Below are 14555 nucleotides of genomic sequence, written 5' to 3' on the forward strand. Positions count from 1 at the left end.
AGCCGTGCAAGGGGGCAGCCCCCAATGGCGCCCCAAGGGAGCAGTGCGGCGGGACGGTACCATGCTCAGGTCCAATGGATTATGTTATATATTTTGAACCATGTAGCCTATAATCTGTAGATGTAGATCTGTGTACCTTCCCAACACTGCCTTTCAGAAAACTCCCAAGAGGTGACTTGTCACAATCATTTGATCAGCACCTTACTTGTCTGTCACATTGTTACCGGGCTGTCAACATTGCCTCTAACCATTTTGAATCACAATTGACACTGTTGAAATGGTAAACTTATCAGGGAGGGGGTTCCAATATTTCTCAAACAGCATGGTGTTGCATGCAGACCAGAAGTGACCAAAGCAGAGAGATGGAAGTCATTATTTCTGTGGAGGAAGCTAGGGTGAATTATTGGGTGACCAAAGCGAATACACCTGGAGCAAAGCAAACTGGGAGACCAGAGAACATTTTAGAAGTTAAAAGTCAACGTAACCCCTTTGAGCATGTTATAACCTTACTGTCCCCAAACTTGTAATGGCTATGTTGTAATCTGTTACTTAAGGCTCACAGGTGTATCAGCAATGTTGTTATGATGTAGTTGAGTATTTTCAGCAAATAGTGAATGGCACGCCGGCGACCACACCTGCAGTAAGAGGCTACTTCAAGTTAATATGGTATGAGCTGTGATGCGGTTCATTGAGAACCAACTGTGTATTGAAATGAAGGCTAAATATATTCGAATGTCCACTTAGGTCATAAATAATAATTTCGAGTGTTATCGAATAGACCGCACAATTACGAGAGACACAAGTAAATTGAAGTGATCTCTACTTTTATTTCATGTTTATATACATATATAAAAAATAGGGAAAATATGTACATGGTAATAAATACATTTTTTTTACAAACAAATAAGTTACTTAAACAATAAACTTAAAATAAAAAAACAGAATATTAAAACGTAACAAGGAAGAATGTTCATGAAAACATGACTGAAATAGGCATTGTGTTAATTTAAAAACATCCAAATAAAATAAACAGCAAAATTAAAGCATTATGAGATTTAAAAAGGGCCTGAAAATTAGGCCTAGTTTTGGAACAAAAAATAATGATTTGGACACAGTCAGATTTAATACACAGACATCGTGCATTAGATACAGCAGCAGCCAGAATCCTGTATCTTTCAAAAGTGTTTTTAAGTTACTTTCCAGATCATCCAACAATAATTAACCAATAATCTATCAACAAAGCAGCAGCATGTTGCTAAAAAAGAGAAAAAAAACGAACCCATTTTGTCTCAAAAAGGAAATGAAAGTTCTGCCATGGCAACAGAAATAATATGACACTGAAGAGTTTTGGCCCTGAGAGCTCTTTTACGCAGTTGGACTGTGGTGTGTGTGTGTGTGTGTGTATGTGTGTGTGTGTGTGTGTGTATGCGCGTGTCTGTGCGTGTGTGTGTGTGTGTGTGTGTATGTGTGTGTGTGTGTGTGTGTATGCGCGTGTCTGTGCGTGTGTGTTTGTAGGGTTTTCAGTCTGTACATATCCAGAAAACAAAGAGGCATTCTGCATCATAAACTAGGCTATGCGTTAGATGTCTGGGTCGCTGCCGTCTCTCACATACGCACTGCAATGCAAAGTAATTAAACAGTATTAGAAAAGGTACTCTGGCATGCTTTGTGTTGTTGAAAAACCTGTTGTTTCCTACTTTTGAATAGTTATGCATTAATCGAAGAGAGCAGAACTCAGATGTGGTGGTTGTTGCAGTGGACGGACCTCAAACGTTAAAAACAAAGCAATGCACTAAAAAAGATTTAGATGCAACCGAAAAGAGTTAAGAGAAGAAATGCAGTCTACTTTGGCTTATCCCTAGGTGAAGAGGCACAGCTAAAGTAAACAACACATTGACGGCTTGATTTTTGTCAAAACCCACTTCTAAACTTACACTATAAACTTCATTTGAGAAGAAAACTAAAAGAAAACAAACTACTGATGTGATGAATGTGATGAATCAAACACTTCTATTGTAATGGCTATGGTAATGTACAGTACAGAACAATTGTAAGCAGATCATGCAATTTGAATCAATAGCGGCCATAAAAGTACCTCTTCACCCGTGGGGTCATTTCAACACTCTAGTCCCCTATCGTCTGACTCCCCTTCAACATTTAGAACTCAAATGTTGCTGTGGAGTTTTCTAGCCTCAGGTGCACCCTGTAAGCCACCATTACACAGAGAGAGAGAGAGCGAGAGAGAGAGAGAGAGAGAGAGAGAGAGAGAGAGAGAGAGAGAGAGAGAGAGAAAGAGACAGAGAATTAGTGTAAAGGAAAGTAAGAGAGCATCAGATAGAAAATTAGATCTATAGGAAAATGTCACACCAGCCTGAGGAGAAATCTACTCGAGTTAAGTCATTCGCTAGCCTTTTACCTTTTGCTAGTGACTTTGCTAATGAATGGGTCTTCGGGGAGTGGGAGGGGACTGGTAGAAAATGGGACCTGTGCTCTGGCAGCACTGCAGCTCTGATTGGAGCAACCAGTTGCCCGTCAGGCTGCTTGCCCAATCACATCTCTATTAGCTGTTCTCACCTCCTTCCTTCCACCATCCATCCTACACTTGGCATTCATGAGGCCAGGGAACACGGGGGGATACAGAGTCCCAGAATATTTCCGTTGGATGCTCCAGGACACATTACATCACCCCACCTACATACAATTTGGCATACAAGGGTGTCACGGCAGGGCTCGTTCGTTTGCATCACCATTCATCCTTCCTTTTTTTGGCAGTCCTACCCATCACCCCCTCCCACACACATAAAAATGCAAACAATAATGCACTTGTTAAGACATCCAATGCAGTCGTCTTCATATAACATTTCAAAAACAGGGCTGTCTGTCCTTGCAGCCAGTTTAATTTTTTTTTGCGCTGTCCTCCGGCTTCATTTCCATGCAAGTGAAAATGGCTCTCACTTGCTGAGATAAGAAGAGGCGAGATGGGAATAACTATTCCTTTCACATTCTAATTGACTCTCATTATACACAGACAGGGCAGTTCCACTCAGCTGAAACTGGTCATCAGCTCTTGTGTCCATTCTTCCGAAGAAAATACAAAAAATGAAACATAGAAATATTTAAATTTACATCACAATATATTAGTGCTGAGGGGCTGAAAAAACATTCTCAGGGGAAAAACACAACGAAGGGAGAAAAAAGGGTTTAAATGAGCTTTTTGAGAAAAGTCTGAACTTTTTAGTCCTTCATTTGCAAGTCTTTATTACACTTTCCTTCCTCAGCTCACTTGTTTTTTTATGCGTTTGTTTTTTTCCTTCTTCCTCTCTCTATATTCTGTGCAGCCCCTCGCCAGGCCTGCCCTAGAGGAGACGTGACGCGCGTGATTGTCGTCTTGCTTAGTTTCAGTTTTTCCCCTCCACGCTTCATCTAGTAGCTCCCACTCTCTGCTCACTAAAAGGCAAACGAAATGGTGACTTCAATGACGGTGAGAGTGCAGCAAGCAAAATTCATCACCAGACCTCCTGCTCCTGCAAGAAAAAAAAAGAAAAGAAAAAACGAGCCTGTCCAATAGTGTTTCTCGCAGCTTGCTAGAGCAAAAAACAAATTTGCTCCTGGTCAAAGTCCGGCTGTCTGGTTGGCTCAATGTATTTTTTAATTCAGTCTTCACAAGTGCCGTTTCACACTAAACCGGATGTGACATGCTCAAGGTGCAATTTCACAGGTTGCCACTTGCAGTGTTGTTGTTTTTTTCAAAGATACAGAATTTACACTACGTTGAAAAACATTGCACGAAGGGTCACGACGGAAGGTGGCAACGTGACGCTTTTAGGAGAGAGAGAGAGAGAGAGAGAGAGAGAGAGAGAGAGAGAAAGAGAGGGAAAGGCAGGCCTTAATGGAGCTGTAAGTCTGTAGTCTGTGTAATGTAGACAGAAGGAGCGAGAGAGAGAGACTGAAAACAGGCTTTTGGAGCACTGCCTGTGGGGACAGCACGGTGAAGTTTTGCCAAGAAAAGTCACGTTGAGCTGAACAAGCATTGGCAGAGAAGGAGAGAGAGAGAGAGAGAGAGAGAGAGAGAGAGAGAAGGGGAAAGGAGGCAAGGTCCAGTCTTGAGATTGATTGAGTGCGAGAGAGCGAGTGAGAGACAGAGAGAGAGGGAAGTGAGTGAGTGAGTGAATAAGAGAGAGGAGGGAGGAAGGAAGTCTCCATCCAGGAGGGAGGTAGGTCACTTTGCTGGGCTAAGTCCATCCGTCCATCCGTCAATCCGTTTTGACCATCCGACCACTCGGCTGGCTCCAAGCAACGAGTCACCTTTTAGACGGAGGACTCCTCCGGGTTGGCGTCAGGAAGCACGCTCCTCTGCTGGAGGGTCCTGCGCAGCTCCTCCCTGAAGGGGCTGGAGTAGTCGTTACCTCCTCCGCTGAGAGCCCCACCCAGCCCCCCAACCCCCCCGCCGCTGCTGAGCGCACCTCCGCCGCCGTTGCTCCTCTCCTCGGCGGTCGTGCTCAGGTTGAGCCGGATGTAGCCGTTGGTGCCCGAGTTGCGGATGCTGGTCAGGCTGAGACGGCTGGGCGAGTGGATGGGCTGGCCCGGGATGGTGCTGGGGGACGACGAGCTGGCCGCCGGGCACATGGCGTGGCCGGGCACGATCTTCAGGGAGCCGTCCGAGTAGTAGTAGTTGGCGCCCGTCTCCCAGAAGCGGTCCTCGTCGTTGGGCATCTTGCTGGGCACGAAGGTGGGCGGCTCCTTGGGTAGCGTGATGGGGTAGACCAGCGTGCTCTCCAGCGGCTTCATCTCCGCGCCCTTGCCCAGCGCCAGCTTGAGGCGGCGCCGCAGGTACAACGCCACGATGAGCAACAGCAGGCACGCCACGCCCAGCGTGATCACCAGCACCCAGAAGAGACCCATGCTGCCGTCCGGGGCCCGTGCCTCCATGAACACAGGCAGGCTGGCCACCACCGTCACCTGGAAAGCCAAGACAAGTCAAGTTAAGTTCACTTAATTTCCATTNCAAACAAAAGGGTAGTTCCTCGCGCTTCTGCTTTATCATCTGGTGCATCGACGGGAGAGAGGCAGGAAATCTTCACTTGAAGGACAACACCGGAGCAGCACAGATGTAATTCTGTGTTTTTTATTCAAGTGCACAACATACAGTTGATCGAAAGTGCTTTAAAATGGAATGGAATAATAGAATGGAATGGATAGAGTGGATGGTTAAAAAGTAAAAAAGGTTTGCATATTCACATTAGCCACTAACACATGCCTACCTACTGTCTGCATGATTCCATTCAATTTCAATTTATTAGGGACCATGTACCATTAAAACATAAATGTTGCCATTTCATGCGCTGTACCAGTGTTAGCCTTAGGCTAATTTACATTTGCATTCACCGGCAAGACATAAAACATCATGAATAAAATCACTCTCATGAGTGTCCACTACTGCCCAACCCCCCACCCCCCACTCCGTACACACACAACATAAAAACATTCAAGCATAAAAACATAACACACATTTGTCAAGCAAAATCAAGCTCCTACTAGGTCCCTATGAAAAACTATATCAATAATAAAGGCCTTATTGACAACGAACAAGAAATTTGTGAATGCACCCATTTGTGAATGATTTGGCCTATAGGTATATGTCGTATACATCACGTCAGATTGTATTAGAGGCTAATACAGTACAGTACACTCTTTCGGTTCAGTCATCCAGCACAGTGTGTGCTAGTGTGAATAGCATTTTTCTGTGTTTTTTTTTTGTATTCCTGTCCATGTCTCATGTCTGGTGCCAGCGATTGTGCTGCAAATAATTCCATTAAGAACAAATTAAGCTCTAACTAACTAACTAACTAACTAACTAACTAACCAAGTTGCTACCAAGGTGCTACCAAAAAAAGCGTAATACATAATAGTAATAACCTGGTAGCGCTCCGTCTGGAACCTGACGCCCTGCTCCTCCGAGTAGCAGACGTAGCGGCCAGCCTGGTGCGAGCCGGCCTCGGGCACCACCAGGGCCTTCAGGGCGCGGTCGAAGCGGGCTGCCGAGCCGCCTTCGTTACCCAGCAGGAGCTCGCGGTCGTTGAGGAACCAGGAGGGCTGGGCCAGGTTAGACACCAGGTGGCATGGGAGCACCAGGTCGGAGCCCACAACTACAGTCACGTTCCTCAGCCTGGAGTGCTCTGCAAGAGGGGGAGATGAAAAAAGAAAGATGGGGAGGAGGGGATGGGGTGAGATAGAGGTAGTGTTGGGGGAAAAAGAGCTTAGTATTCATTCTCACAATCATCATTTCCAAAGCTAATATTTAATTCATATTCCAAAGAGGAACGCTCAGTGCATAAGGCAGAGTTAATATTCAATTCATATTCCATGCAAATGCTTGCAGTTCGTACGCTGCGTTAATATGCAGCCTCACAGCTCTCATTGGGGGAGACGGTAAACAGGCGACCCGCAGTGGCACCCACGGGACAACAGGGGGCAGACTTACCCGGGCTGGGGATGGAGACGGGCTTGTCAAACTTGGTCTTGCCTCGGCTGAATCTTTCCAGCATGAGGTCCTGTGTCAGCGTGCCAGTGGACCTGTCAGGGGGAATTGAGAGAGTGCCAGGCATTAGGTACGGTGCGCACGCGGGACCGCTGGGGGATGGCTATCGGCTCTGCCACTTGATGATTAAAGGTGCAGCCAGAGGGGGGCTATTGCCTGACTAGGCACCAGGATGGATTTGGGAGCTTGGAAATGGGAGTTGGCACCCAGAGACGGGTCACCTGCGGTGACGACTGGGGGTGCTGGCTGACATAACAATATGCGCCAACCAAATACCCCTTACACATCAAAAAGTGTTACCCAGACTATAATAAATACAGGTGCTAAACCGGGTTCTTTATACCTCTGGAGGATGGATCTACTGAGACTGAAACCTCTAAAAGTTGAACCAGTGTGTTCTGTGAAAGAAGGGCACATTGCTCCAGTGACTGTGACCCAATAGCCTGCACCTACAGTGTACACGAATCCTAAACAATCCCCTGCAGCTGAACGCATCAATCAAAAAAGTGTAATGCAGTGTTGTGTGTACGTACTGTGATTCAGAGCGGCCTGCCTGTCTATAGGCGAACTGAACTCACCCGCGGTGGAGGTCGATGCGGACGCAGGCCCGTCCCTCGCTGTCCCAGGCACAGTACGGGTCCCTGGACAGCAGGCAGTCGGGCTGCGAGTGGTAGCGACTGCAGTTGGCCAGGGGCAGCTGGAGAACCGCAGAGCTGGAGCCGATGTACAAATACTTCTGGAGGAGAGGAGGAGGGGAAACAAATGGGAAGAGAAGAGAAGAGGGGGAAGGGAGGGAAGATACGGAAAGACGAAAAGGGGGACAATTGGAGAAGTAGAGGGATGGAGGGAGGGATGGAGGGAGGGAGGGAGTGGGGGGAGGATGGAGAGATGGGAGTAGGGGAATAGAGTTGTAATGGGGGAGATATAAAATAAAACAGTGTGAGGGGACAGGGACGGAAAGCGGGAATTAGAGGAATTAGGGAAGGGGGGAGGGTTTTAGAAAGGGGTTAGAGAGAGAGAGAGAGAGATAGAGAGAGAGAGAGAGAGAGAGAGAGAGAGAGAGAGAGAGAGAGAGAGAGAGAGAGAGAAGCAGGAGACACACACACACACACACACACACACACACACACACACACACACACACACACACACACACACACACACACACACACACACACACACACACACACACACACACACACACACACACACACACACAGCCAAGCAAGCACACAAACACAGTGTCAGTGTACAAGACAGACAGAGATAATGGGATCATCATTTTCAATTACACTGACATTTTGTTTTGCTATTCTCTGTTCTGCTTCGGGCCAAAGCTTGTTAACAGTGCCACGGCACCCCGAAAAGAAAAAAAAAAGCCGTCCGCGATTTCATTCTCAGACAGATCACACAAAAAATATGATCCGGCTCCGACCAGATCAGAGCACAGAGCAGAGAGAGACGGGCATGTGTCGAGGTCAGTGGTGATTGTGCGGATCATCAGCTATGGACGTTGTTACCAGGGCCGCTCACAGCTTTTCCTGAGCCCAGGACAAAGCCGTCTGAAAGGGCCCCCTACCCAGTACATACTGGGACATTCTAACAATGATGTTTTTTTCCCATTTGTTAAGCACTTTGAGTTACATGCCTGGTATGACAGAGTGCTATACAAATACAATTATTATTATTATTATTATTATTATTATTATTATTATTATAATGTAATGGAGACCGAATTCTGGGCCCCCTGCCTCCCTGAGCCCGACAACATACCCATTTGTCCCCCCCCCCCCTTGTCGGCAGGCTTGGTTGTTACCTTGGAGTGGGATATGGCCAGGCTGTCCACGGGCTGTGGGGACTCAAACAGCTGGATCTCCTCGATCACGTGGGCCTCGCCGAGCAGGATTACCACCCTTTGAAGCCATCCATCCGCTGGGGGCAGGGATGAGAGGAGAGAGAGAGAGAGACAGAAGAGAGAAGAGAGAAGAGAGAGGAACGATAGGGAGAGGGTGGCGAGGGATGATGGGAGGAACAGAGAGAGGAGACAGAGGATGGGGAAGATAGCAGAATAAGGGAGCGAGGATGAGAGGAATGAGAGAGAGAAGGGTAAGGAATGGATGGGGGAGAATAAGAGGGACAGCGAGAAGGGACCGGGGACAGGGGATAGCAGGATAAGAGAAGAAGAGATGATGGGGATGAGAGGAGCAGAGAGACAAGGGAGAGAGGAGAGGTGGTGGGGAAGGGGAAGGGGAAAAATAAGAGGGGGACAGACAGAAGTGAAGGAAGACGGGGAGGATGAGAGGAACAGAATGAAAAACATGGAAGGATAAGGGGAGAAGGGATAGGAGACGGGGATGAGAGGAGTGAGAGAGGGGAGAGAGAGGATGGGGAAGAATGAGAGAAACAGAGAAGAGACAGGGGATGAGAGGAACAGAGAAAAGAGAGAGAGGATGGGGGGGATAAGAGGAGCAGAGAGAGGGAAACGAGAGGATGTGGGGGTTGAGGACATGTGGTGGGGTTGGGGGAAACGAAAAGAGGGGAGAGGGTTGTAGACAACAGAGGAGTGAAAAAGGGACACGAAGGGAGAAGGACAAATAGAAAATGAAAAAGAGTTAGAGGACAGAGAGTTAGAGGAGAGAGAGAGAGAGAGAGAGAGAGAGAGAGAGAGAGAGCGAAAGGGAAAAAAATGAGAAAAACAGAGGTTTGTGTTACTGTGGTTGCAATTTTATAAGGACGGACGGACGGACGAGGCCTGCTTTTTTTGTTGAAAAGCTGTGCAATGCCACGTTGGAAGGTTAGCGGCAGACATTGTTTTCTGTGGCGGCGGCGCGCTGCGTGCGGTGGGTGGTGAATGGAGGTTGCCGTGGTTTCTCTCTCTGACCTTTTGTGCTTGGGCCCAGCGAGAGGCAGAGGCAGCGTGTGTTTGTTCTGTTCGGCCCGGCGCCCTGGTGGACGACCTGTCACGGATAATATGAGCACATGACCTGCCTCCACGCAGCAGGGAGGCGCTGCAACAGCAGCATCGCAATCCAAACGACCTGGTGGGGCGGGAAGTCGGGCAGGGAGCGAGCTGTCTTTGACACTCTCTCTCCCTCTGCCAGCACATCACACACATCTGCACCCTGTCCTACGTCGTTTATTCTCCTATTGCAGTTGTATCTTTCTGACTCTTTAATTCTTTTTCCGTTTCTTTCTTTCTTTCTTTCTCTTCTGCAGCACTCATCCTGTCTTTCTGCATTTTATTCTATTGCCTTGTCACATCATCTCTCTCTCTCTCTCTCTCTCTCTCCCTCCCTCTCTGATGTCAGGGTATCTGTTCCCTGCTGTCATAATCTCTAAGATGACACACACACACACACACACACACACACACACACACACACACACACACACACACACACACACAGACAGACAGCCAGACAGACAGACAGACAGACAGACAGACAGACAGACAGACAGACAGACAGACAGACACACACACACACACACACACACACACACACACACACACACACACACACACACACACACACACACACACACACACACACACACACACACACACACACACAATCATACACACTCACACATGCGTGTACACATACACAGATGTTTGCATGTGCGCGCATGCACACACACATGCACGCACGCACACACACACACACACACAGCTGCTGCTACACCCACCCCACTACCCACCCACGCTTATTTCTCTGCATTGGCTGTCAGACTTACTGTCTTAATAGCTAATCAAATGCGAAGCTGCCATTTGGTGGCGGTATGGTGGTGCCAGTCCTGCCGTGAAGAGGGGAGGTGAACACTTCCAAAACTTTCCAAGACGCTATATATCCATTTTCAGAAATGTTCAGAAATTAGGTGTTTTTATTGCAGTTCTCAGTTTGGTACTGGTAAAATTGCTGTTTTTTATCGTTTGAATTTGTAAATGAGAAATCAGATTACATTAACATTATTCCAATTGCCACAGAACTCAACAAATGAAATAAAAAATGATGCTTGAAAATGACATTGAAATGGTTTTATTGTATTGTATTTTATTGTAACTCTTCATGTAGCTGGTTGGGGAGTGGTTGGGGGAGATGCTTGTTGGTCCCTGCCTGCCCCCCCTGCCCGCCTGTCTTCACTGTACTGCCTTGCCTGTGCTCTGAAGCAAGTCCCCCCCGCTCGCTTGCTCGCCTCGGTCGCTGACAGAGAATGTGTGCCAGGCTCGACAGCAGTACCCGAGTGTCACTAATATTCACGGCTGTCACCGCATGGAGTGTGAGGGATGGGGGCTGCAGGGAAAGGAAGGAACTGGAGCTGGGTGGGGTGGGGTGGGGGAATGGTGGAGCTGGTGGGTTGGTGGGCTGGTGAAGGGTGAGAGCTGCATTTTTCCTATGGAGTGTTGAGATGAATGTTTAACGAAGCAAGAGCCTCATTATGGCTGGTAAGCGTGCGTGTGTGTGTGTTTGATCGCTTGTGTGTGTGTGTGTGTGTGTGTGTGTGTGTGCATGTGCATGCGAGTGTGCATGTGCGCTCGTGTGTGTTTGTGTTGTGTATCTGTGTGAATGGGGAGTGCTGTGGAAGCCTGGGGGCTGATGCTGAGGAGGTGAGCGTTGGTAAACATTTGCGCTTGTGACATGCATGCTGAAGCAGGTACGGAGCAGGTGCTCTAGCTGCCGTGTGTGTGTGTGTGTGTGTGTGTGTGTGTGTGTGTGTGTGTGTGTGTGTGTGTGTGTGTGTGTGTGTGCGCACACGCACATGTGTGTGTGTGATGTGAGAGAGTGTGCATTAAGTGTAGGCGTTGTGTGCATAGCAAACAGTACGTACAGTATATTTCTATATGTGTGATGGTGTATATGAGAATAATTTTCTCCAGGTATGTGCATCAGTGCAATCGCATATTGCTGAGGTCGAGAGAAGAGACCAGAGTAACGTATTGATTCTTTCATGTCTATCTGTGTGACTTGTATGAATGTGCATCCAAGCAGAAACACATAATCATGCGGAGCAAAGAATCCACCTAATAAGACTTCCTGGTGCTGGTGAGATGAAAACGTGCTTGTGTGTGTGTGTGTGTGTGTGTGTGTGTGTGTGTGTGTGTGTGTGTGTGTGTCTGTGTGTGTCTGTGTCTGTGTGTGTGTGTGTGTGTGTGTGTGTGTGTGTGTGTGTGTGTGTGTGTGTGTGTGTGTGTGTGTGTGTGTGCGCGAGTGCGTGTACTTCTGTGTGTGCTTCTGTGCATATGAAGCCATGATTAGATAGTTCTAATGCGTTTTCTACCTTGCAAATCTATTCATGCATAATGTGTGTTTGTACGGGTCACAGCAACACATAAACATACATAAAGTATGACTGTTTAGCAGTACAGTCATGTGTATTTGTGTGTACAGGTGTGCATATAGGAAAGGGTGTGTGCGGTGTGTGTGTGTGTGTGTGTGTGTGTGTGTGTGTGTGTGTGTGTGTGTGTGTGTGTGTGTGTGTGTGTGTGTGTGAAGCTGATCATCTGAGCTTACCAGCGTCGATGAAAAGGGTGTGTGTGTGTTTGTGTGTACAGGTGTGCATGCTGGAAAGGGTGTGTGTCTGTCTCTGAGGTGTGTGTGTCTGTGCACGTGTGTGTGCCTGTGTGTGTGTCTGTGTGTGTGTGTGTGTGTGTGTGTGTGTGTGTGTGTGTGTGTGTGTATGTGTGTGTGTGTGTGTGCGTGTGCGTGTGTGTGTGTGTGTGTGTGTGTGTGTGTGTGTGTGTCTGTGTGTGTGTGTGTCTGTCTGTCTGTGTGTGTGTGTGTCTGTGTGTGTGTGTGTACATGGTGTGTGTATGTGGCATGTGTCCGTGCTGTGTTCACATGTCTATGCGCCTGACTGTGTCGCATGACGACAATCCAGCCGATCATCACCAGCCAAAGCTTATTACCGGTGCCGATGAAGAGCACGTTGTACTGGCGTCCGTCCAGGGCACTGGCGCGGTCCACGGCCAGGCGGGTGAAGTTCTTGCCCTTGGTGAGCAGCAGCGGCTGGGCCTCCAGCGGGTCCTCCATCAGCGGGTGGCTCTTGGCGAAGTTCAGCGTGGTGTCGGGCAGCAGCAGCGTGCTGTTGTAGTTGTTCTCCCGGTGCCAATTGGTGATGCACTACGGAGCGCAAAAAGGAACGAGAATCGAGAAATAGTGAGTGTACTGTAGATATATGTACATGTACAGAACAATGAGCACAGAAACGCGCGCCGCGGACGCATGCACTCACAAAACACGCACGCACGCACGCACACACACACGCACGCACGCACGCACACACACACACACACACACACACACACACACACACACACACACACACACACACACACACACACACACACACACACACACACACACACACACACACACACACACACACACACACACACACACACAAAAGGAGAGAGAATGAAACAACTGAGAATGGCACTGCGCAGTTCTGCATGGGCGGCATTCCATCACTAAATATAATACTGCGTCTCATTCATGAATTACGAGGTTCAACATGTTTGTGCGTTTTTGTGCCGCACGGCATGAGGGAAAAAATGACGTTGCGTTCATCTATATTTCACAACCTCCCTTTGCTACATTTGTACTTGACTGCTTATGAGCGCGCTGAAAAATACCGAACACGGCTTCCCCGTCAACCCTTATTACGATTCTAAATTCACGCTCAATTCATTCTGGCAGCCGCTCACTCTCGAAAGCCTTAGATTTGCTTAATTAATGAAGATAAATGATTTGCTTTCGAAAAACACTCAACCGGCTGAACGCCTCTCTGAGCAAGACGTCTGGCTGTCTCTCCGCCACCAAAAAGGTTTGTCTGCCGTGTCCGCTCAAGCATCCAGGGTAAGGTGGAGCTCTTGGCATAAAAAGCTCTAAAAAAAAAAAATCCATGTTTGTTTCCTTTGCATAAAAATCTATTTTTTGCTCTGTACCTAATTACATTTTATGCAGACGTCTTTAATTTCATTTCATTTTGAATCTTTAACCTCTGCTGATGATCTAGTGCAGTCAAGAAGACCTTTAGAGGCAGGCTCACATGAAGGTTTGCCATGAGAATTATGGGGCCCATTATAATATACACGCAGCAGCCTAGTTGCCAGTGGCAACCACTTTTCTGTTATGCTGCAAACCTGTTGATCCCTACTAGACTACAGCATAAAGGGGTTATGGGTGGGGGGGGGCTTAACTTGCTCTGGAGGTATAAAGCTCTTTTCACAATGAATGAATATTCCACGTCCAATTACTATTTTTTTCTGTCGACCTCTTTAAGACACTGTGCAATGAGCAAGGATTAAAAACCCGGTGTCTCGTTAATGCAGAGTAAATTTCCCCAGGGCCGATTTGGTATCTCGAGGGGAGCATCCTGGTCATCGAATTGGGGTTTTCCGGTGTTGTAATAATGGCTGGCTCTTCTGCAAGAGCTGCTTTAGCACACACTCGTAGGGTGGGATTTAAACACAGCCGCACAAACTGTGTCAGTGTAGAACCTGCTGATGATGATGACATTGCGGGATTCAGCAGTGCACACACACACACACAAGGGGTGAGTTATAAGCTGAAGCTGAATCACCATATCGTTAATTAAACCCGGGGAGATGTGAGCCTTTTCCAGTGAATGTGCAAAAATAGAATATAAACGTGGCGTTATCCTCTCTCGGCTTTTCCCCCACTGTCTTTCTTTTCTTTGATCAAGTCTAGAATTCTACCTGTGTCTCTGTGTAAGGACACTGTTGTCAGGCTATATCTGTAAGAGAATGGAATACCCATTACACACACACACACACACACACACACACACACACACACACACACACACACACACACACACACACACACACACACACACGCACACACACACACACACACACACACACACACACACACACACACACACACACACACACACACACGTATAGCTTCACATCCAGGCAGAAATGTTGTGTGTGTGTGTGTGTGCGTGTGTAAGTGTGTGTGCATGTCTATGTATGTGTGTCTGCATGTGTGTG

The 14555-nt window shown here is 47.6% G+C and overlaps 1 protein-coding gene across 3 annotated transcripts in view; it reads right to left on the reverse strand.

The window, feature by feature from the left end:
- Positions 1–2573: 2573 nt before the first annotated feature.
- The window catches only part of sema4c (sema domain, immunoglobulin domain (Ig), transmembrane domain (TM) and short cytoplasmic domain, (semaphorin) 4C), a 110536-nt gene continuing 98554 nt past the window's right edge, over positions 2574–14555 (reverse strand). For all 3 annotated transcript variants that reach the window (XM_063194957.1, XM_063194958.1, XM_063194959.1), the window contains exons 12-17: positions 12444–12657; positions 8355–8470; positions 7117–7274; positions 6482–6573; positions 5917–6176; positions 2574–4959 (exon numbers count right to left, since the gene is read on the reverse strand). In XM_063194957.1, coding sequence (XP_063051027.1) covers positions 4309–4959; positions 5917–6176; positions 6482–6573; positions 7117–7274; positions 8355–8470; positions 12444–12657 — 1491 coding nt within the window. In that variant the 3' untranslated portion in view covers positions 2574–4308. The remainder of the gene's footprint in view (positions 4960–5916; positions 6177–6481; positions 6574–7116; positions 7275–8354; positions 8471–12443; positions 12658–14555) is intronic.

Source organism: Engraulis encrasicolus, chromosome 3 (genome assembly GCF_034702125.1).
Source record: "Engraulis encrasicolus isolate BLACKSEA-1 chromosome 3, IST_EnEncr_1.0, whole genome shotgun sequence".
Taxonomy (NCBI): Eukaryota; Metazoa; Chordata; class Actinopteri; order Clupeiformes; family Engraulidae; genus Engraulis; species Engraulis encrasicolus.